The sequence below is a fragment of the Erpetoichthys calabaricus genome, chromosome 13 (assembly GCF_900747795.2).
Source record: "Erpetoichthys calabaricus chromosome 13, fErpCal1.3, whole genome shotgun sequence".
NCBI lineage: Eukaryota > Metazoa > Chordata > Cladistia > Polypteriformes > Polypteridae > Erpetoichthys > Erpetoichthys calabaricus.
In genome coordinates this window covers 2,735,446-2,758,980 of record NC_041406.2, presented here as the reverse complement: position 1 = coordinate 2,758,980, position 23,535 = coordinate 2,735,446, and the positions used below count along the sequence as shown (strand labels likewise).

General features: G+C 44.1%; 2 protein-coding genes across 4 annotated transcripts in view; both read right to left on the bottom strand.

The window, feature by feature from the left end:
- Positions 1–1,287, bottom strand: part of LOC114663934 (SH3 domain-binding protein 5-like) — a 95,284-nt gene extending 93,997 nt beyond the window's left edge. The window contains exon 1 of the mRNA XM_028817887.2: positions 857–1,287. Coding sequence (XP_028673720.1) covers positions 857–937 — 81 coding nt within the window. The 5' untranslated portion in view covers positions 938–1,287. The remainder of the gene's footprint in view (positions 1–856) is intronic.
- A 7,389-nt stretch (positions 1,288–8,676) lies between these two features.
- mettl6 (methyltransferase 6, methylcytidine) overlaps positions 8,677–23,535 on the bottom strand; it is a 39,496-nt gene continuing 24,637 nt past the window's right edge. For all 3 annotated transcript variants that reach the window (XM_028817883.2, XM_028817882.2, XM_028817885.2), the window contains exons 5-6: positions 14,935–15,076; positions 8,677–8,932 (exon numbers count right to left, since the gene is read on the bottom strand). In XM_028817883.2, the coding sequence (XP_028673716.1) occupies positions 8,784–8,932; positions 14,935–15,076 (291 nt within the window). In that variant the 3' untranslated portion in view covers positions 8,677–8,783. The remainder of the gene's footprint in view (positions 8,933–14,934; positions 15,077–23,535) is intronic.

Genomic DNA, 23,535 nt, shown 5'->3' with positions numbered 1-23,535 from the left:
TTGAGATTTACACAATTGAACCCTGGGATTCAATGACACCAATGGAAGCACCGCTACTCCAAAAGTATTACACTGTAGGAGGAAGATTGCCAGTTGTCAACAGCGACACATTCAGGATTTACCAGGACAATAATTATATAGCGCCTTTCCCACGCTCACAGCGGGTTTTCAGCTGTCATTGGGCTTGAAAGGTTTGCAGGACCAGGCCACCACTCAAACCTCTAGAATTTCCGTCCCCGGTTAACCTCAAACTCCTTTTTCTGGGTTGCGAGTTAAAGGCGGGTGAGCCGGCATGTGTGGAACTCCACTCTCCGGTCACGTGCGCCAAGACCGCCAAGCACTGCGCCACCGTGCCGCACTGCACTGGAATTTAAGTTTCTGAAATCTGAATGAAGAGATCGGCGCGGGTCACCAGCGCCTCATTCAAATGGATTTCCGACGTTTGATCAACACCGGCGTGCGATTTCGCGTTTCAGACCAAAGGAACACGGACACTCTGGCGGGGTGAAGTCTCGTGAATGTGCACCCGTCTGAACGCGGCTTCATCAGGGCGGCCTGCGCGCCTACCGGCCCGTTTGTGTGCAGCCTCTGTCGAAGGGACAACCCGCCGTCACCGCCGCAGCGTTTTGCGGACCTAAATACGGCCGAGGAACTCCGATGACGCGGGGCGGCTGAAACCATGAAAGCCATACCGGGTTAGGACCCCTCGGACCGGGCAGTACTGACAAGCGGCTACCGACCTCGGCGCTCAAACGGATTTCGGGACGGAATGACAGACGGGCGGGCGAGCAGGCGGACGGTTGTTGTTGTCGAAAGAGCTGCCAACAAAACGGCGTCTTAGTATTTGTTATGTTACCTGAATCCTGGGGTCCACTTCTTCCTCCTCGGGTGAATCAAACTCTTCTTCTAGTGGTGGTCCCTTCTCGCAAGTATCCATTTTACCAGATGAAAATCCTTTCGGTGCAGTCAGTTCTCCTCCCCCCCGGGCTTGTCAAACGCTTTCCAGCCTCCGCAAAGCCGATTCTCCCCCCCCCCCGTCTGCGTCGAGTCCGCTCGTTGCGTGACTCAGGGGGCTTCTTTCTTGTCGCTCTGTCTCTGTCCACGCCACCTTTTCTGCTGTCGCTTCAGCATCCGCGCTCGGCGACGTCGGGCTGACACCTAATAACCGCAGGCGGCTGCTTCTGCTGTTGACGACGACGGGATGGCTCCATTGGCGGCGACCCTGGAACAGAGCAGCAGACGCGCAGAGCGCTACGGACTGGAGTGAAGGGAACGCGCTTTTCCGGCCGCGCGCTCTCCTGCGCGCGCGTGCCCGCCCCCTTTTAGTTTTCCCCGAGCGCGCCTCTCTTGCCCTTTCATCATTTTTTTGTTCTATTTTTTAAGCACAGGTGGTCCTTCTGAGCCCTCGCCTTGTAAAATTTGGCTATTCGGTAAATTAAACTGGCGAAAAAATGACAGCAATGTACTGGCATCCCGTCTAGGGCTGGGCCTTGACCCCTCGGGTCTTTCACACAGGCTTCTTATGACATGACATGATGCGCGAGGCTGAGGACACCTGCGATGTCAAAGCGGCCTAGACACAATCTCAAGCGTCTGAAGACAATTGGACTGTGCGGTGCTAAAGTTCCAGAGTCCTGGGTTCAAATTGCAGGCGCTGTGTGGAGTCTGCACATTCACCCCATCCCTCAAACATCTCAAGAACTTAGTGGAGCTGCAGTAGCAGCATTTCAGGTTCAGTCTGAGCAGCTTCATCTGTGAATGTTGGACCTCAAACGCTCAGCCTCGCTCATCCTACCCATACTGCTGGTGGTCCGTTTAAGAAAAAGAAAGATGAGCATCCACACGGGGGCCAAGATGGCCTTCACCCACAGACAGGCCTCTCGTGATATGTAAAGGCTGCCAATCGTTACCGTTTGTGATGACAAAGTGGCACACATGAAGAGTCCGGGGAAGTTCTGGCGCCACATGAAGCACACGGGCATCCTCTGGCAAGAAAAGGTGACTTCTAGAGGGAAAGGAAAGGCGCTATATAAAGTAGAGCAATGTTAAAGGGGCTATGGAATTAATATATAGATAGGGAAGGCACTATGTAAAAATAAAGGGAGACATTTAAAGGGTCTATATAATTAACAACTCTTTCATTTATATAGTGCCTTTCTTACCTATCACCACATGAATACCATCTTATTAAAGGGGCTCTATAATTAATAGGTAGGGAAGGCACTATATAAAATAAAGAAAGATGTTAAAGGGGATATATAATTAATAAGGTAATACTCGTGGTGATAGGTAGGAAAGGCACTATATACAGTAAAATAGAGGAATAGATACATAAATAGCCACTATAAAAATAAAGTGATGTTAAAGGGGTTATATAATTTAAAAGATAGATAGGGAAGGCACTATATAAAATGGAAACCTGTTAAAGGGTCTGTATAATTAATAGGTAGGCAAGGCACTATATAAAATAAAGAAAGACTTTAAAGGGGATATAAAATTAATAAAGAGATAGGAAAGGCACTATAAAAACAGTTGTTACAGGGGCTGTATAATTAATGGAGTGGTAGGAAAGGCACCATATTAAACAGAGACGTTATTAAAGTGGCTATATAATTAATACATAGAGAAATACAATATAAAATAAGATATTAAAAGGGCTATATAATTAATAGATAGGAAGGTAAGGCACTATATAAAACAAGAGTTGTTAAAGGGAGTATATAATAAACAGATATGAAGGGCACTATAAAAACAGACATTAAAGGGGCTATATAATTAATAAACAAGTATGAAAGGCACTATAAAGATGAATTAAAGAGGCTACATAATAGATAGATGAGAAAGGCACTATATTATACAGATGGATAGACGTGAAGTGCACTATACAGGTAGGCAAGTGTGCTACATAACAGATAGGAAAGGCACTATATAATGAAGTAAGACAGACGCACTAGATTACAGATGTGAAGTCTGTTCTCTGTTACATAACAGTAAAGGCTCTGTGTAAGAGAGACATCGTTCAATGTGAAATGCACTAGAAGGTTCAGTAGAAAGGCGCTATATAACCGATAGATGTGGAGGGTGTTGTGGTCAGCCCATGGCTTGTTTAACCCCCTCGTCTAGTGTCCACACCCCAGGCAGATGATGTCCCCTGTAGTTTTGGGGGTCTGTTGATGTGCTGCCACTCTTTCTGGATTCTCCTGAAGTTTCTCCTCAAGTCCAGTTCTGTGCTTTCTTAGTCCGGTGAGGTTGTCACTTAAGTGTGCTGAGTGACACGTAACTCGTCCCCACTCTCCACGGCCATCATGAGTTGTAGATGTACGTGATGAAGGTCCGCTTCTATACAAATGAACCAAAGTGGTCTTCGGAGACGCGGCATTGATTTTATGTTAAGTGGGGTGTGCAGGCCGTTATGGTGGCTTCGTTTTCTCTCAGTCCCGGGGGGCCTGTCGGTGACGCCCTTATTTTGATGTCTGAGGATTTCCTTGTCTGCTTGTTTCCGTTTTGTTTCATCCTTTAAAACGCCGCTCACCTGATTCGCTCCCCGTGTGATTTGCAATGCAGCAGATGCTCCCTGTGATCCTCCCTCATCCAGCAGTCGTGCAGTTCTGCAGGTTGGCCAGGCGGCTCCTTTTCAGGCTTAGACCGTCGATGTCCTTTTGATTGACGGTGACTGGCAGACGTCCGTCCCCCTGAGCTCAGGCTCATTCAAACTGCAGAACTGACTTATTGTGTGACCCTGAGTCAACGACTCCATCTGCCAACACTTCACACACAGGTAGGGTAAAGGACCCCATGGCAGTGTGTTTACTGTGAAAGGTGCCATATTGTACCACAGGAGTGCCTCGGTACTGAATCACCGTCTGTCCCCAAGTGCGTCATTTCACCCGTCAGCACTCACATTTCATATAAACAAAAGTGACAGTATGTTAGTTAAACCTCCTTGGGATAGTGTTCATGATGAAAGGCACTATATAATACCACAGGATTGCTTATTCAAACCCCAGGACTGAGACTGGTGTAAATGACCTTGTGATTGTGTTTACTATACAAGGCGCTATATAATACCACACACCCCAGTACTGAATCCTTGTGTGACCCTGAGCGAGTCGCTTCATCTGTTGGTGCTCACGACTCTTTTAATGACTTTGGGACAGTGTTTACCATGAAAGGCGCTCTATAATAGCACAGGATTGTCCTGTTCAAGCGCACTGACTCCTTGTGTGACCCCCCTGACTGATTGCCTCCACCTGCCCGTGCTCGTGTAAAGTATGCAGTAGCAAAGGCACTATACAATACCTAACGCACAAAAGGCGCTATAAATAATAATAATAATGATAGGACTTACTGACTTCAGCACTCACCTGGGTGACAGTGGGCCTAGAAAACTCAACACAGATTAGGTCAACAGTGGCAAGGTGGCAGCACGGGTGAAAACATGAGAATAAAGAAACTCCAAGTTTTATAAATGGTGCCATCGGATTGGCAATGCCCACCTGTGCCCAGATGGCTCGGAGGATTTCATTTAAATGCACACTGGCTGATGACCCACTAAGGCTTCACCTTTCCCAACTAATGAAATGTGCAGGAAGTCCTGTAATCTGGCGCCCCCTAGTGCCACACTGCACTAATTAACACAATGGATAAATCATCAAATTTGGGGTCGGCTACTCCAGCAGCACTGGGTGCAGAGAAGGAACCAACCCTGATCAGTCAGACCCCCAATTTTGGAAATGCCAGTGAACCTGCCACCCAATCACAATCCAGCATTGTGTACCCCCGGATGTAATTGAGTGTAACGGGAGAGAAGAGACCACTCACATGTGACGTGACGTGATGTGGGCAGCCTGGGGAGTTTGTCTCGTTTGGCATCAGCAATAATAACCTCGGACAACGGCTGGGGATCTGCAGGTGACGGGGATGACAAGCAGCAGATGATGGAAATCGAGGAGAACAGAAGTGCAGATGAAAAAAATGATAAACGAGACCCTGGAAAGATGAGGCGTCTGACATTCATGTGCCTCACACTGAAGTGGTTTAATGTGACTCGGGTTGGGGTTGGGGTTGGGGTCAACAGAGGAGGAGGAGAAGGATGCAATTTGCAACTTTCTAAATTGTATATAGCAGGGGTCTCAAACTCCAGTCCTGGAGGGCCGCAGTGGCTGCAGGTTTTCATTCTAACCCTTTTATTAATTAGTGACCAGTTTTTTGCTGCTAATTACCTTCTTTTAAATTCATTTTAATTGATTTGTTCTTTTAAGATTTGTTCCCCGGAATTTCTTCATCGTTCCTCTGAATTGCTTCATTTCTCTCCTTAAACAGAAACGACATGTGAAGTGAGTGGCCAACAGACGACCACTTAAGTCAGGCCCTCAGACTTCAACCAATTTCATTCCAAACAGTTGCTTAATCAGGCGCCGAGTCTTGTCGTTCATTAAACTCTTTAGTTCTTTAATTCCACGACTTGCTGCCGCTCTCGTTGTGCAATAGCAGACATTTCCGAAATTGTGGATTTTCTCTTTTCTAAGAGCAGCAGATCAGCATTCCTGAGACCTTCACCTTTCTTTAATTTTCAGGTATTGTATGATGGACACCAGTTGTTTTGGCTCATTTTGTGTCTCATTTCTGTTTGGCTGCTAAATAGAAACCTGTTAAAGGGTCTATATAATTAATAGGGAGGGAACGCACTATATAAAATAAAGAGAGTTGTTAAAAGGGCTTTATAATTAATGGAGTGGTAGGAAAGGCACCATATTAAACAGAGACGTTAAATTGGCTATATAATTAATACATAGAGAAATAAAATTTAAAATAAGACATTAAAGGACATATATAATTAATATATAGGAAGGTAAGGCACTATATAAAACAACAAGAGTTATTAAAGTGAGTATATAATAAACATAGATAGGAAGGGCACTATAAAAACAGACAAAAGGGGCTATATAATTATTCTTTATAGTGCCTTTCATACTTGTTTATGTATTAAAGATGAATTAAAGAGGCTATATAATAGATAGATGAGAAAGGCACTATTCAGGGGTGCACCCAACACCAGTCCTGGAGGGCCGCGGTGGCTGCAGGTTTTCATTCTCACCCTTTTCCTAATCAGTTTTCACTGCTAATTAACTGCTTTTCCCTTCATTTTCACAGCCCTGTTTTTAAGGATCCAGTCCTCTGAATTGATTTTTTTCTCCATTAAATGGCAGCCAAACAGAAACGAGACGTGAAACGAGCCAACAGACGACCAGCTAAATTGGGGTTTCAAACGCCAGTCAATTTCACTCCGACCAGTTCCTTAATGAGAAGCCGATTCTTGCTATTCATTAAACCCGTTACTTAATTCCACGGCTTGCTGCTGCCCTAATTCTGCTACAGTAGACATTTCCCAAGCTGTTGATTTTCTGTTTCTGATTATATACCTGAGAGATCAACCTTACCGAGGCCATCACCTTTCTTTATGTTCAGATAATGTGGTTAGCTAGTCACCTTGTTTTGTGTCTCATTATTGTTTAGCTGCTAATTAAGGAAAAAGAAAGAACTAAGGGGGTCCGAGTCAAGTTAATTAGCAGCAAAAACTGGACACTAATTAAGAAGATGGTTAGAATGAAAACCTGCAGCCATTGCGGCCCTCCAGGCCCGGAGTTCGACACCCCTGGTCTAACCCTTTTATAATGAGTGCCCTGTTTGTGCTGCTAATTAACTTCTTGTGAATTCACTTAAATTGAATTGCTTTTTTAAGATTTCTTCATCGTTTCTCTGAGTTGCTTCATTTCTTTCATGAAACGGCACCCAAGCAGAAGTGAAGCATGAAGTGAGTGAGCTAACAGACGACCACCTAAGTCAGGGCCTCAAACTCCAACCAGTTGCTCAGTTAGGCTCTGATTCTTCTTCCGTGAGAACCCTAACTACAAAGAGGGCTACTTCATTTATGTTAGGTAGAATGCCCAGAGGGGACTGGGTGGTCTCGTGGCCTGAAACCCCTGCAGATTTTATTTTTTTCTCCAGCCGTCTGGAGTTTTTTTTTTTGTTTTTTCTGTCCCCCCTGGCCATTGGACCTTACACTTTTTCTATGTTAACTAATGTTGTCTTATTCTAATTTCTTATTTTGTCTTTTATTTTTCTTTTCTTCATTATGTAAAGCACTTTGAGCTACTTTTTTGTATGAAAATGTGCTATAGAAATAAATGTTGTTGTTGTTCTTGTTAATTAAACTCTTTAGTTCTTTAATTCCACGGCTTGTTGCTGCTTTCATTGTGCCATAGCAGACATTGCTGAAACTGTTGATTTTTCTCTTTTCTGTTAAAATGTTTTAAGGACCTGAGCAAATCAACATTCCTGGGCCCTTCATCTTTCTTTATTTTCAGATATTGTATGATGGACACCAGTTGTTTTGGCTCATTTTGTATCTCATTATTGTTTGGCTGCTAATTAAGGAAAAAGAAACAATGAAGGGGTCCGAGTCTTCAAGAGCAAATCAATGAAGATGAATGGAAAAGAAGTGAATTAGCAGCAAAAGCAGGTCACTAATTAAGAAAAGGGGTAGAATGAAAACCTGCAGCCGGAGTTTGAGACCCCTGCTATACAGTGCCTTTCCTAGTGAACCCCCAACCCAAGGTGCTTTGCAGTTGCAGTCCCTCCCATTTTGTAAAGTGCAAGCATTGTCAAGTGAAAGGCGACACACAAGGGGTCAGTGCTGAGATTGGAACAGACAAGTACGATATAGCGCCTTTCAACGCAAACGCTATCCTAAGGTACAGTGGTTTAACCTCCAGTCATTAAATTTACCGTATATACTCGAGTATAAGCCGACCCGAATATAAGCGGAGGTACCTAATTTTACCTACAAAAACTGGAAAAACTTATTGACTCGAGTATAAGCCTAGGGTGGGAAATGCAGCAGCTACTGGTAAGTTTCAATAATCAAAATAAATACCAATAAAATCACCATACATTAATTGAGGCATCAGTAAAGGTTAAATGTTTTTGAGTATTTATTTCAAAGAAAAACAGTAAACTAGCTCTGTAAGTGGAGAAGAGGGTCAACAAAAACAATATGGTATCTCTCTCGTGCGTGTGCGCATGCGTGTGCGTGTCTCTCTCTCTCGCGCGCATGTGTCTGTCTGTCTGTGTGTGTGTCTGTGTGTGTGTCTGTCTGTCTGTCTGTGTGTGTGTGTGTGTGTGTCTGTCTGTGTGTGTGTGTGTGACTCTCTCTCGCGCGCTGCACAGGGACAGACTGAACACGTGCGGGTTGGCAGGGGCAGGAGGACCTGACTCGAATATAAGCAGAGGGTGACGTTTTTCAGGACATTTTGGGTGCTGAAAAACTCGGCTTATATTCGAGTAGATACAGTATATGAAATGTCAGGGCGGGCAAAGAATCTGAATAAGCAATCCTGCAGTATTTTATAGTGCCTTTCGTAGCAGTGGTCCCCTACTCTGTTTATAGGAATGTGAAGTGACTCACTCAGGGTCACATAAGGATTTGGGGTTTGAACAGGCAATCCTCTGGTATTATATGGCGCCTTGCACAGTAAACACAAGGTCATTCACACTGGGGTCACTCCTGTGTATATGAAGTGGCTCACTCCGAGTCCCACAAAAGCAGAGTAAAGACTTTAAAATTTCTTGACTGCTAAACTTCAAAAGGAGCTCGGACTGGTGAGCACCGATTGTAATCTCAATACGTTTAATAAAACAAATGGAGGAATTGGACACTTCAGAAAGAAATAAAAAAGTAAACGCCTCCCCGACAGCAGCCAGTTCAAAAGATCCGCCGGACACTACGTCCCTGTCATCACCTTCTTAAATTTGCTTTGCAGGAACACCCTGGGGACGCTCAGACCCTCCTTTTTATTGACCGTTTTGCGCAGGACATATTCGTTCACCAGGACCTCATAGCCGGCTCGTGTGAAAAGCTGGGCTAAATAATCTGAAAAGAGAAAAAGAGAGAAGCGATCAGCCCTGTCAGGGGTCATATCTCGTCACACTATACGACTGGCCCCCAACTCAAAAAGGCAGGCCCAAAGAAATGGGACACAGGCTTGTTACCCCCAAGAAAAAAAAAAACAAGCCAAAATCTACAAGAAAAAATACAATTATTACATGTAACAGAAACAGGTCAATACCAAAGCATCAACCCAATTATAAGAGGAAAGGTCAGCCGAGTGTGCCGTACTGACACGGACTTAGTTTGAAGCCGTCATCCGACACACAGCCCAACGTCACAATTGGCACAGTTGCCACATGACTCCTTGCACACTTCTCTTATTTTTTTATTCTGTCACTTGCACATGAGAGGGTGAGAATAGCAGTGCCTGATCTGCAATACCGACGCGCCCCTTGTGTTATTATGGGCTGCCACGTCACATTGTGAACGGTGCTTAGGTGGCTAATGTCCGGATTGTACTCATTTCGCCACAAAGCTGCTTGCACCACAATAAAGTTTGAGGTGACCGACTTCACCAGGCATATCACGGTGGTTCGCTCACACGGCGCCGTATGCATCAGTTTGTCTATCAGTGTCGATGTCTGATGAGCGACTCACGTTGTCACCATTAGCGTTTGATTCAACTAGCGGTGCAGTTTCAATTTGTTCTAAAACTGGCTTTACAGGCCACGGGGGTTTTGGTTGAAGGTCCACCCACTCATGAATATTGATGAGTTACCAGAGAGCAGGGGAAGGCAAAGTCGGTCTTTGAGAGCTGCAGTGGCTGCAGGTTTTTGTTCCAACCCAGTTGCTTCATTAGAAACCAATGATCGCCAATCTCATACCTCATTTAATTTGATGGCTTGTTAGTCTACAATGTTAGGTTCTTATTTTGTAGATTTTTTCCTTTCCAAGGCTCTCATCCAAATGATTTGAAGCCTAAAACGGATCATTTCCAGTCTTGTCACATTTTTCTGTTAAGTGTTTTATTAAATCAAATCAAAAAGTGCATGATGGACACACACGGAAGCGAGCGAGATGGAGAACAGCTGGCCGCTTTGTCATTTACATCTCATGGCTAATAAGGAGCCATTAAAATGGCAAATGCAGATGTTTAAGATTTAAATAAGCAACTAAGGGAGGGGGACCTTAACAAGTAAGACCACTAAAATCAAGCATCAAACTATCACTTAAGCAATAAGTGCTTCATCATCAGCAATAATTGACTGCTCATTAAGAATCAGCACCCTGCAGCCCTCCAGGACCGACACTGCCCACCACTGCCACAGAATGCACAGAAATATTCCTGACTTTTTTGCAGCAGGATGTTATTTTATCCACGAGATGGCAACAGAATATGTTGCTGAGTGTTATTCAGGTTTAACACAGCATATCAGATCATGCATTCGGGGTTAACCGTTTTTACACAGAACTCCTGCCTCGAGACTGGAGGTTTATTAAGAGGATTACAAATCCTTTATTTATACAGATTTCCATACACACCAGAGCTTTTCACAGCTTTCCTGCTTGTGAGGGATTTTTTGAGATCTTTAAACTGTTAAAGCCTGTAAGTAGTTGCTGGGGCAAGCTGGATTGGGGGATCGGGGTCCCAGCCTGCTTTTTGTGGTACTTTTGGAGGCCTCACATGTTTTCGTCATGCACATAATGCACTATTAATCAGACAAAAACACAATTATTTTGCTTTTTTGTCACACCACCATGAAGCTTCATGTGACCAAATTCACCAGCAGTTCGGTCGCACGGTGCCTTGTTATCGGTTTCTCTTTCCGCTTCAACATCTGATGGTCAATTCACATCGTCGTCGTCGTCATCATCATCATCACTCGATTTGAGCAACGGTTCACTTTCAGTTGGTTCTACAACTACCTTTACTGCGCCTCGTTTGCCATTGTGTTTTTGTTGGAGGCTCCTCCTCACTCATGAATATTGATGAGTTACCTGAAAGTAACAGGAAGCAATATTTGTTTCTTTTTTTCCCAGCATGCTGTGATTTCATCCACTAGATGGCAGCAGAATACTGTCCCGAGAGTTATTCAGACTAATCACTTGTCACTCACGTGTGCTGGGGGACGGTTTCAGCACCCAGATACTGTAATTCCACTTCAGACCAACAGGTGGCACTACCATCATCATGTTCTTCCTTTTTCCCATCCTCAGGACAGAAGAGTGACAGCCAGAACAGCTCTGATGTCACTTCCACCTAAGCTCCGCCCCTGACTACACTGCTTCCTGTCCAGAACCCTTAAAACCCATCACCCCCTGAAAAACAGCAATCCTATTTGTATCTGAAAAGACGGCGCTCTACCAGCGTCAGCGAATGATCATCTCTGTTTTTCTGCTGTTTATTCATTTTTTCAATTTCCAACCTCCTACAATAGATGGGGATCACCACCAGGTGCCCCCAAACCTCCATCTTTCTTTTTGTCTTTTATTACTGTCACACACATGCGCATGGGAGGCAGCTAAAGGGCTTGAGTAAGGACAGTTCCGAGACATACCAGGATGTGGCAGAGGGCACCGAACCTTTTTCTCCCTTGCCTGCAGACCATTCACGGGAGATTCCACCTGGTCCTCTTGACCACACTTCCGGGACCGAGCCAATGGAAGGAGACCTTGCCGGCTCCGGCCCCTGTGATGTCACGTCCGGGCTCACACCAATGACAGAAGACCTACATGAGCCCGACCCCTTTGACTTCACTTCCTGTCTTCCCCTTTAAAAGCCTCCACGTTTTCCCTATTCCCTTAGTTCTGTATTGGACTCAGTTTTGTGCACAGCAGTTCTAAAACGATTTGCAGCCAGGATACCATATTATACGGGTGGCTGCCCCAAACGTTGCTATGTCTCATTGTGAGTTTTGTGACATTACACACTATAAAACATATCATTACTCATTATCCGGAGGATGACTCGGGTTTAACCGTAATTGCATAGGATTCTGAGCCTGAGAGGAAAAACGTGAAACCTCTGATCCAAAACAAGACAATGTGAGTGACTTATATTGGAAGATTTATTAAGGAAGGACGATTCCACAGGAAAGGCCAGACAAAGTGGAGCAGAAACAGACAAAACTAAAGGCTCTGTCACATTACACAATGTTTCCAGCGATATTCATCCACAGACTTCATTGACACAATCTTAGCGATTCAGAGGTGGGAGCAGCACATGCCTATGACAGCAGTTGTGGAGTATGACATCCCCAGTGACTCAGTCCCACCAGTGTGTGATACGCCTCACACAATCAAATAGCCGTAGGGGCGGGCTCTGGGTGTGTAAGAGCCAACAACCAATCAGTATTCAGCCAGAAGTACAACGCACACAAGGCAGCCAATAGCAACTAGCTACAGAAACCTGCGATTTGATTGCCTGTTGAATGGAGCTCCTGAAACACTGAGCTCCAGATGTATGCAGCTGGACCCTTCCCAAAGAAACAGGGAAACGTGTGTATGGACCTCACAAACAGAGGAGGGGCCCGTCTGCTCGATGTCTCTCAGAAGACAGAATGGAAAAAAGGTTTTAAAAAAGGGCTGAGATTGCTGCCAAACGTACTCTACCTGAAAAGCACGTGTACAGCACCAGGGTTTCAGAAAAATGGACAAGCTTGCAATAATTTAGAAATGTGAATGGAAAGTTGTAACAGAGTCATGTAATTTGTCCTACCCAGCAAGTTCTAGTTTTGTAATTTGACAGCCTCAGGTGACGAGATCTGCAACTGCGGTCGGCACATTTGACATCCCCTCCGACTCCAAGTCGTGTAATGTGACGCTGACCTGTGATGATCACGCTGGGATGCTAACATCACCTGGGATTGCTCTTCTCCTGGCAAAATATTTATTGTGGCTAAGCACCACTGAGCTGATTTTTCACTCCTCGCCACCATTTCCTTCTTTTCTTCTAAATCCACACATTTCAGCAAGTCTCCCAATGAAAGCTCACTACGGCGTGTTGTCCGACGATGGTACGATCCCATAACGGAGCATCCGTGTTCATTTGACCTTGGCTTCAACTACACTAACAGCAGGGCGTTGCTCTGTGCATGTTTGAGCTACCCATAAGCCACCACAAACATGTTGTTTCACGTCAGCTTCTACCCGTTGCAGTTGCCGCATCATATTCAATTTGCCTTTACTTTTGGATGTACCCTCATATTTTGTGTCCAACCCCAATTCTAAAAAAGTTGGGACAGCTTGGAAAAGGCTAATCAAATCAAAAAGGAGTGTGTTGTGAGACATAGGCTTGGGGGGTCATGGGGCTTGGGTGGGGGTCCTAACTGTTTAACTTTTGTAATAATTTGAGTGGATTTCAGCTCAACCCGTCCATGAAGCTTGTGCTGCTGATGCTAACGTGAGGGCGTGCGGCCACTGAAGTCCATCGACAAGCGGGGCTGTAATTAGCAGGCTCCAGCTGCTGGGCAAGTAAGATGAAAGGCAGCAGGGTCAGCACAGAGACGAAAGAAAAGCTGCAACGCCCTGGCGTACTTAGCCAACCTGGAAAGCGTCACTGATTCATATAAAGGACAGTCAAGTGCAATATACAGGGCCCTGCATAACGTTTGAGACAAAGACTCATTTTTCCTTAATTACCCCTACTGCTCCACAGTTTAAGTTACAAATCTAACAATTCAGACCCGTGACCAAGGTGCACAATGCAGACTTTCATTTAAGGGGGATTTGAAGACATTTCAGTCACCTAACGTTTTCTACACGGTTACCCGATTTCAGGGCATCATAATGTTTAGGACACAGCAATGGCGGGCCTGTTACAGCCATCATATTTAGTACTCTGCCAAGCCCCTCATGCAGCCATCTTCAGCTCCTACTTATTTCAGGGGGCTTGTCCCTGTCCCCTTAAATTTTCTCTTCAGCATATGGTAGGCCTGCTCAATGGGATTGAAATCGGGTGACCGTTTTGGCCGTTCAAGAAATTTCCATTTTTTTTTAGCTTTGACAAACTCCTGTGTTGCCTTAGCAGTGTGTTGGGGATTATTATCTTGTTGTAAGATGAAGTTTGGGGGCATCTATGGAAACCTGAGCAGATGAGATGTTTCTACACACCTCAGAATTCATTGTACCACTGCCGTCAGCACTTACATCATCAAACAAGTGTGCCAGTCCCTGTGGCAGCCATACAAGTAACAACATCCACATCACCATGTTATACACATTGTAATGTGTTTTATACGCCATTTGGTATGGGATTCGTAAAAGCAGAGTTGGAATGACAAATGCAATACGTTTTATTAATACAAAAGTTTGCCTTGTACCATCTGTTGGAATGCAATGCATTTTATAAAAATGTTTGTGGTGCACATCTTTTGGAATGACAGAGACATAGCAACAGGACAGACACATAGATGCGTATGCTGTTATTAGAGTGAATGATGAGGGTAATGATAAAATAGATAGATAGATAGATAGATAGATAGATAGATAGATAGATAGATAGATAGATAGATAGATAGATAGATAGATAGATAGATAGATAGATAGATAGATAGATAGATAGATAGATAGATAGATACGGTTTCCTCCCACAGTCCAAAGACATGCTGGTTAGGTGGATTGGCGATTCTAAATTGGCTCTAGTGTGTGCTTGGTGTGTGAGTGTGTTTGTGTGTGTCCTGAGGTGGGTTGGCACCCTGCCCGGGATTGGTTCCTGCCTTGTGCCCTGTGTTGACTGGGATTGGCTCCAGCAGACCCCCGTGACCCTGTGTTCGGATTCAGCGGGTTGGATAATGGACGGACGGACGGACAGACAGACAGACAGACAGACAGACAGACAGACAGACAGACAGACAGACAGACAGACAGACAGACAGACAGACAGACAGACATTTTAACATAAATAATCTGGTTAAGTCTGATGATGATACCAAACAAAGTGGAATGGCAGATAATGTAGCATCACTTAAACCATTACAGAGGGACCAGAACAGAACACACAAACCTTGAATTTCAGTATCGTGACTCCCCCCGATTTGACTCACCATCAGAAAAGAAGAACGACCTTGTCCCATCTTGTCGGACGTAAAAATTGTCTCCCAGCTTGTTTCCAGTTTTAAACCTCATCATTGCATGATCATAAAGACCATAGTCCCGGAATAAAACGCACCCACCCGGCTTCAGGACCTGCAATCAAACAAAGGTGACAATTAGAACTTTATTTATCCCCAGAGGGAAATTTATCTTTTTACAAGTTTGGTGTGTTGCCTCAGTCACGTGTATAGATTTTCAGGATAAAGGAAGAAAACGGAGAAAATCTGATCGGAATGTATTTTATATTTTTTTGCGACTTTCTCCAGGGTCTTTGGGGCTTTCATGTAGAATTCAATTTTGTTACACTTCCAATAACTTTTTAAGTATTTAAGAACATTAAAAACATTTTAACAGCAGACTGTAGCAGGATCGCTCTTTTTATTGGGCACCACCCCTTTGTGGACCCTTTTGTTTACTGTTGCTATGGTTTTGTTAGCTGTGAGTCGGCGGGACTGCGTGCCGCGCTGCGTGATGTCATCCACATGACAGTATTAAGGTCAGTGAGGTGTACTTTCTGGTCGTCGGAGATTGGATTTAATAACCTCAGTGTTAACGAGTGCGCTTTTTTCGTGTATCAATCTTTAGCCACATAAGAATGTCACAAGCATGCCCCCCTGGCAGTTACCCTTTCAGCTGCTCTGGGCACATCCAACTGGGTGAAGACCCTGTGGGAGAGCCAGGACATGCAGGAGGGATTCACTGGCGTGACAACACTGCGGAATTCCCCAGGAAATGCTGGAATCTGTAGTTGGGGACAGGAATGTCTGGACTGACCTGCCTAGTCTGCTGCCACCATGAACCCTCACTAGGAAAAGAGGTTTCAGAAGATGACGAAACCTCCCCCCCCCCCCCCCCCAATCAGGGCACCATGCAGTCCCTACATTGACAGATTGAAGGCCAGAGGTCCACATGACCAGCATCGTCCAACTCTTTCACGTGAACCCTGAAAACCATGAGGACTGATTGAGATCATTGATGTTAGGGGGGCTGGGTGGTCTCATGGCCTTGGAACCTCTGCTGATTTTTTTTTTTTTTTCGCAAGCCCTCTGGAGTTTTTTTTGGTTGTTTTTTTCTGTCCTCCCTGGCCATCGGACCTTACTTCATTCTTTGTTAATTAGTATTGCCTAATCTTATTTTAATTTTTGTTTTCTTACTTCATCTCGTAAAGCACTTTGAGTTCCATTATTTATATGAAAACGTGCGACAGAAATAAATGATGTTGTTGGTGCCTCTGCCTCACTCTGTGACCCCAAGCATGACACTTGACCTGTCTGGCTGTTATGGATGCTCCAATCAGGTCTTTTTATGGCCGATCACAGATTTCTTGTTATTTGATTGGCTGATTCCCATAAGTAAAAGATGCACTTTGCTCTTAGTTTACATGCCTATTGTTTACTAAGCACTAATTTCAAATTTGTTTTTATCTTTTTCTCAGGCCCATTTGGAGTTTCCTGCCAGCCATCTGACCTTACTTTATTCTTTGTTTCTTAGTATTGCCTAATCTATTTTTTGTTTTTTTATAAACTTTTCTTTCTTCTTCTTATTAAGAACTTTGCACCACACCATTTGTCTGAAAATGTGCTATAGAAATAAATGCTGTTGTTTTCCTTTTCCAATTAAAACTGTAAGCTGCTGCACTTAAAACAAGCTTGCTGTCCAAACTCAGACAGTGTCCATTTAAATTTAAAGGGCAAAACAAAAAGGTCTGAATTCATTAAAAAAGATTTCTTGTTGGCGCTGGCTCAGCTACAGTAATACCTCACATAAAGGAGCACTGCAACTAAGTTACCGTACAGCTAAGAAAAGCAGGGGCTGAAACAATCAGTAACTTACTGATCACGGATCGAGTCTTTGTCTTCTGGTGAAGTGCGCATGCGCTGGGCACTCTTTAATAAAAAAACATCATTGCTGGGGATATGGCTGATTGGCTACTCGCAGCCGTGCACATAAAATCCATTGCTGGGGAGACGCCACACATACAATAATCAGCTGCACGCCAGCACAGATTAAAATACTTGCTGGGGAACTGTACAGTACTTGCTGGAGAGATGCCACAGCCACAATTATCAGCTGTACGCCACACATTACATCAGTTCCTGGGGAGACTCTGCTGATTGCCCGCTGCTGTGACAGAAAATTAAACGTGTATTACGGACAAACCGGAAGTACAGGGAAGGGCGGAATGAGTGGCAGAGTCACCGGCCTCTAGTAGATGCTTCAAAGGCCGCCTGACGCGTCACACAAGACAGAGAGGGCGGGACCTATAAAATATCGCGTGGCCGATCCAATCGGATTTCGGTAAATGAGGCAACACCTAAAACATAAGGCCCGAAAATTCCAATCAGGTACTGAGACGCGGAGACCAGCTTCCCCAAAGAGGTGGGATTAGTATTTGTGGTTGTGCAAGTGTTCACTCTGAGGATGTCAGATTTGCAATTAAGAAGCTTGGCCCGGTAAAGTGTAAAGTGTCAGTCGTTGAAGGGGTTTTCCTAAATATATGAATTTTCATGATATTACAATAGGATGACTTTTAAAAGTACATTTATTTTCGTGCACATAAAATCCGTTGCTGGGGAGACGCCACACATACAATAATCAGCTGTAAACCAGCACAGATTAAAATACTTGCTGGGGAACTGCACAGTATTTGCCAGAGAGACGCCACAGCAAGCTAAAATAAAGAGAGGCAGGATAGGACATCTTCAAACAGACACAACACATCAATCAACTGCCACAGAGGAGAGGATAAATGTAATATTAATTATACTTACTGTATTGTCATATACGTTTCTATTTTATTTTTATTATTATTTTACTTTAGGCTTCTTGCAAAAATATTTTTGACAAAAAAAATTAAGACAAGAAACAGAATGAGGTCAAGATCCCTTGCCATTTAATATAGACTGTTTCTACTAATGTTTATGCAGTACTGTTCTAGTGCCCGTTATTGTAACGGGCTTAATGTCTAGTAAAAATATAATCCTTGTCTTGCGGTTTACTCAAATATCCATCCCTATATCTGAGATGGATACAACCCTCTGCAGTTCGCATTACAGGAGAAGGTGGGAGCGGACAATGCCATCATCTTCATGCTGCACCAATCCCTCTCCCACTTGGACAGAGGCAGTGGTGCTGTAAGAATTATGTTTCTGGACTTCTCTAGCGCCTTCAACACAATCCAACCTCTGCTCCTTAGGGACAAGCTGGCAGAGATGGGAGTAGATTCATACCTAGTGGCATGGATCGTGGACTATCTTAAAGACAGACCTCAGTATGTGCGTCTTGGGAACTGCACGTCTGACATTGTGGTCAGCAACACAGGAGCGCCGCAGGGGACTGTACTTTCTCCGGTCCTGTTCAGCCTATATACATCAGACTTCCAATACAACTCGGAGTCCTGCCACGTGCAAAAGTTCGCTGACGACACTGCTATCGTGGGCTGCATCAGGAGTGGGCAGGAGGAGGAGTAAAGGAACCTCATCAAGGACTTTGTTAAATGGTGCAACTCAAACCACCTACACCTGAACACCAGCAAAACCAAGGAGCTGGTGGTGGATTTTAGGAGGCCTAGACCCCTCATGGACCCCGTGATCATCAGAAGTGACAGTGTGCAGAGGGTGCAGACCTATAAATAAATGATAAATTGGACTGGACAGACAATACTGATGCTCTGTGCAAGAGAGGACAGAGCCGGTTATACTTCCTTAGAAGGCTGGCGTCCTTCAACATCTGCAATAAGATGCTGCAGATGTTCTATCAGATGGCTGTGGCGAGTGCCCTCTTCTACGCAGTGGTGTGCTGGGGAGGCAGCATAAAGAAGTGGGATGCCTCATGCCTGGATAAACTGGTGAGGAAGGCAGGCTCTATTGTTGGCACGGAGCTGGACAGTTTGACATCGGTGGCAGAGCGACGGGCGCTGAGCAGACTCCTGTCAATCATGGAGAATCCACTGCATCTACTGAACAGGATCATCTCCAGACAGAGGAGCAGCTTCAGCGACAGACTGCTGTCACCATCCTGCTCCACTGACAGACTGAGGAGATCATTCCTCCCCCAAACTATGTGACTCTTCAATTCCACCTGGGGGGGGTAAACGTTAACGTTATTCAAAGTTATTGTCTGTTTTTACCTACATTTTTATTACTCTTTAATTTAATATTGTTTTGGTTTTTTTTTGTATCAGTATGCTGCTGCTGGAGTATGTGAATTTCCCCTTGGGATTAATAAATTATCTATCTATCTATCTAAGTCACGGGGAGACCACTCCCGATTTTTTCAGTTGACAAAGCGCATGAATGGCACTTTTACCAAAGATCTGTACACCACGCAGCCAAAGGTTTGTCAGCAAAACCTGACCATAAACCTATCTAAGCTTGCTGGACATCCCATTCCAAACCTATGGGAATAATATGAAGTTGCCCCCACCACAACAGCATCCACTCTTCTTTTCCGTGTCTGTGGGAATTTGTGTTCATTCAGGCAGTAGAGCATTTGTGAGGTGAGGTACTGATGTGAGCCGAGGAGACCTGCCTTTCAGTCAGCCTTCCAGCTCATTGTACTGTGCAGGCCACTCAAGTTCCTCTGTGTCTTTATGGACAGAGGCACAGTCAAGCTGGAACAGATAAGAATTTTCCACAAACTGGCCACACAACTGCCTGAAATGTATAGTACTCATAGACCAAACCCTGCCATGATTGCTCCTCCACCAACTTTTGGGCAGTCCGGAAGGCAGCGCTGTTCTCCTGGCATCTGCCAAACCCATATTTGTCCAACAGATGGTGAAGTGTGATTCAACATTCCACGTTTTTCCATTGCTAAAGCGTCCAATGGCAAGCTGCATGCTTTACACCACTCCTGCTGACGTTTGGCATTGCGCATAGTGATCTTATGCTCAGTCATGGAAAGCCATTTCATGAAGGTCCTGACACACAGTTCTTGTGCTGTTGTTGCTTCCAGAGGCAGTCTGGACCTCTGTTATGAGTAAAGCCACAAATGATTTTTACGCACTTCAGCACTTGAAAGCCCTGCTCTCTCAGATTGCATGATCTAACACTTTGTAGGTAAGCAGCTGTTGCTCCTCAATGCTAAACTAGAAGGTTGTCACTATGCCTTGCCCTTCTCTGAAGCGGCCCGCTGCATCCCCAATCCACCACATTGATTCGAACCACTATTGCTAACGGCTGCAACAGCTCCCAGGGTGTCTTGCCCTTCTCTAGATGGCACCACAACTTGGTCCTCCCTCCTTCCCTCTGACCAGCTCCTGGCTCTCTCACGCCTTCTTGTCAGCTCAGCTAAGCTAACAAGAGCGCGGCCACAGCACTGACCCTTTGCAGCATTTGTCCCAGCTCTTTAACACTAGAATCCCTGACGCCTACGAAAAAACTCATAATCCCGGGCCACCTTAAATTCCTGTGCACCTCTCCGTCGGCGTCTTTTGTTTTGTAAATGTGTCAATCAGCACAAGCAGGCTGCTATCCCATCCCCTTCTCAAAGGAGCTCAACTCGGGCAAAAAGTTCTCCCAGCTCAAGTCTCCTTATCTGCATGTGAGGAGTCTGGAGTTGTAGAGGGTAAATGATATATCGTTATTTGGTACACACATGCATTTCAAAGATCTACAAAGATGTGGGTAAGTGTAGGATGACAGGACATGTGAGAAATGTTGAGCACATACCTAAAACAAACTTTTTTAATGTTAAAATACGACAAAATGTAGACATGAAATGTATAATGTGTGAAGCCTGAAGTCCAAATATCAAATAAATACTGTGGACGAAAAAATGCACACTGAAAAGCAGACAGATAATATTTTCTCAATTCTTGTTTATTTATTTATTTGGAGTCGCAGTAAGTAGAGATTCAAAAGAGTATAACCTATAGCCGCAAAGCTCAATTGAACCCTGATCAAAAGCCAGGAGGGGTTTTTTATACTTCAGCATCTCATGATTAATAAGACAGAAAGAACATCCTTATCAAACCAGTAAAGTTAAACAATATGTCTGTTGAGCTAAGCATTATCTGTGTTTTGGAAGCTTAGCACAGGAGAGACGCCTTTGCATAAACTACATGTGCAGTTCTGCAGCCTTGTGACCTTGTCCCTGAAACATTCACTCTGAGAAAGGGAAAAACAAGAAACAGCTTACATTTTATTCATGTGGACACTATTTCTCCTGAACCCTGGAATAATATATTTTTGTTAGTTCATAAGCCAAAGCGTCTCTCACTGGCAAGTTACAAAATAGTTATTATAAAGATTCTAATTTACTAAACACACAAAATACATGGTGCTGAGGAGAACATTCTTCTTCTACAATACTTTCATAAAATGTACACTTAAAACAAGTGCACTTTCATTCAAGAATATAACCAAAGAAAAAGAAATCGAGTTAGGGTATGACGCCACATTTACTTTGTCGGCAGGCCCGTGTCGATCAAACACAGGAAGTTCTGCAGTCTACTTGTGACTTTACACTGTAGGAAGATAAGTAAATAAATCAAGGTTGTTACAGACTCAAACCAAATCTATGTTTTTATTCTATAATAGTAACAATAACAGGAGCTCACTACTCAAAATGGTAATTCTGGTTAGCGGCTAAGTCAGCAGTTCTTTCCACTGCCCCACCCAAGCAGTCATGTCAGCGTCGTACCCTAACCCCATTTCTTTTTCTACAGTTATATTTCTTAATAAAAGCGGACTTGTTTTCTTATGCTTGAACCTTTTGTGAAAGTGTTTATTTGGTATTTAGATTTCAGTCTTCACACATTATACACTTCATGTCTACATTTTGTCATTAGTACTGTAACATGAAAAAAGTTTCTGTATTAGTTATGTGTTCAACATTTCTTGCATTTCCTGTCATCCTAAATTTATATAGATCCTTGTAAACACGGAACACACATGGAATGCATGTGTTCCAAATAACGATATATTATTTACCATCTACAACTCCAGGCACCTCACACCGAGATAATCAGACTTGAGCTGGGAGAACTTCAGTAGCTTCGGGGATTGGATAGCAGGCTGCCTGCTGCTTGTGCAGATCGACACATTTACAAAACAAAAGACGCTGACGGAGAGGTGTGAAGGAATTTAAGGTGGCCTGAGATTGAGTTTTTTCGTAGGCGTCAGGGATTCTAGTGTTAATAGATGGTCAGCTTCTGCCACCAGCAAATACTCTCCCAATTAGTTTCTTTGTCAATTCCAAAAAGCTATTTCATCTGCACCAATCCGTTATCTTTTACAGTGCAGGTAGCTTCACAATAATGAATTGTCGATTAGGCTAATGCATACTTTCACATGCATTCCTGGCACTGACACAAGCTAAAAACAATGGATTTCTTTAAAATCAATTAAACCATTAAACAAATTACCAATTAAAACATCCACCATGTCCATCTTACCACCGCGGCTAGAAGCATTTATCCCTGGGGCGAAGTTAATCAAGAGACTGCAGAGCTGAAATAAACAGGAACAAGCGAAGGAAGCAGTGAGTTTTACCAGAGAGATCAGACACGGAGACTGGGACACTAAGTGTGAGTGCTGGTCTAAGTAGAGACACTGTGTACGGGTGTAAGATTTGCAGTGTCAGTGAAGTAGGAGTCCCTGGCTGTCCGGACCCTGAACTCTGTGCGGCCCTCCTGCCTTCAGATCTGCTCCTAATGGCTTATTTATAGGTAGTACATGTGTTACAACTGTGCTTGTTTTGCTTTATTAGTTGTTGTTATGATGCCACAGATTCTCCATTAGATTGAGGTCTGGGCTTTGACTCAGCCATTCCAAGACATTTCACGGTTTCCCTTTCAACCACTCCAGTATCACTTTAGCAGTATGTTTAGTGTCATTCATTGTCCTGCTAAAAGGTGAACCTTCATCTCGGTCTCAAACCTCTAGAAAACTAAAACATGTCTTTACTCAAGAATTGTCCCATATTTAGTGCCATCCATTTTTCCTTCAATCCTGACCAGTTTCCCTGTCCCCACAATATGATGGTGCCACCACCATGCTTCACTGTGGCAATGGTGATCCTGGGGTGATGGGAAGTGTTGGTGTTTCTCATGACGGCCAAAAAGTTCAATTTTAGTCTCATCTGTCAAGAGAACCTTCTTCCACCTTCTTCCTTCTGGGCAAACTCCAGTCATGTTTTCTTATTTATTCTTTAAGCAATGGCTTTTTTTCTGGTCACTCTTCCATAAAGTCCCGCTCTGTGGAGTGTACGCCTTAAAGTGGCCCTAATCCACATCTCCGCTGTGGATCTTTGTAGCTCCTTCAGTGTTCTCCCTGGTGTCTTTGTTAGATCTCTGATGAATGCCCTCCTTGCCTGGTCTGTGAGTTTTGGTTGGTATGCTCCTCTTGTCAGGTTTGTAGTGCTGACTTATTCTTAATATTCTGTTATAATGGATTTGATGGTGCTGTGTGGGATAGTCAAAGTTTGGGATATTTGTTTTATAACCCAACTCTGATCTCTACTTCTCCACAACTTTGTGTTTGGTGAACTCCTTGGACTTCACGCTGCTTGCTTAGTGGTGTTGCAGAGTCAGGGGCCTTTCAGAACAG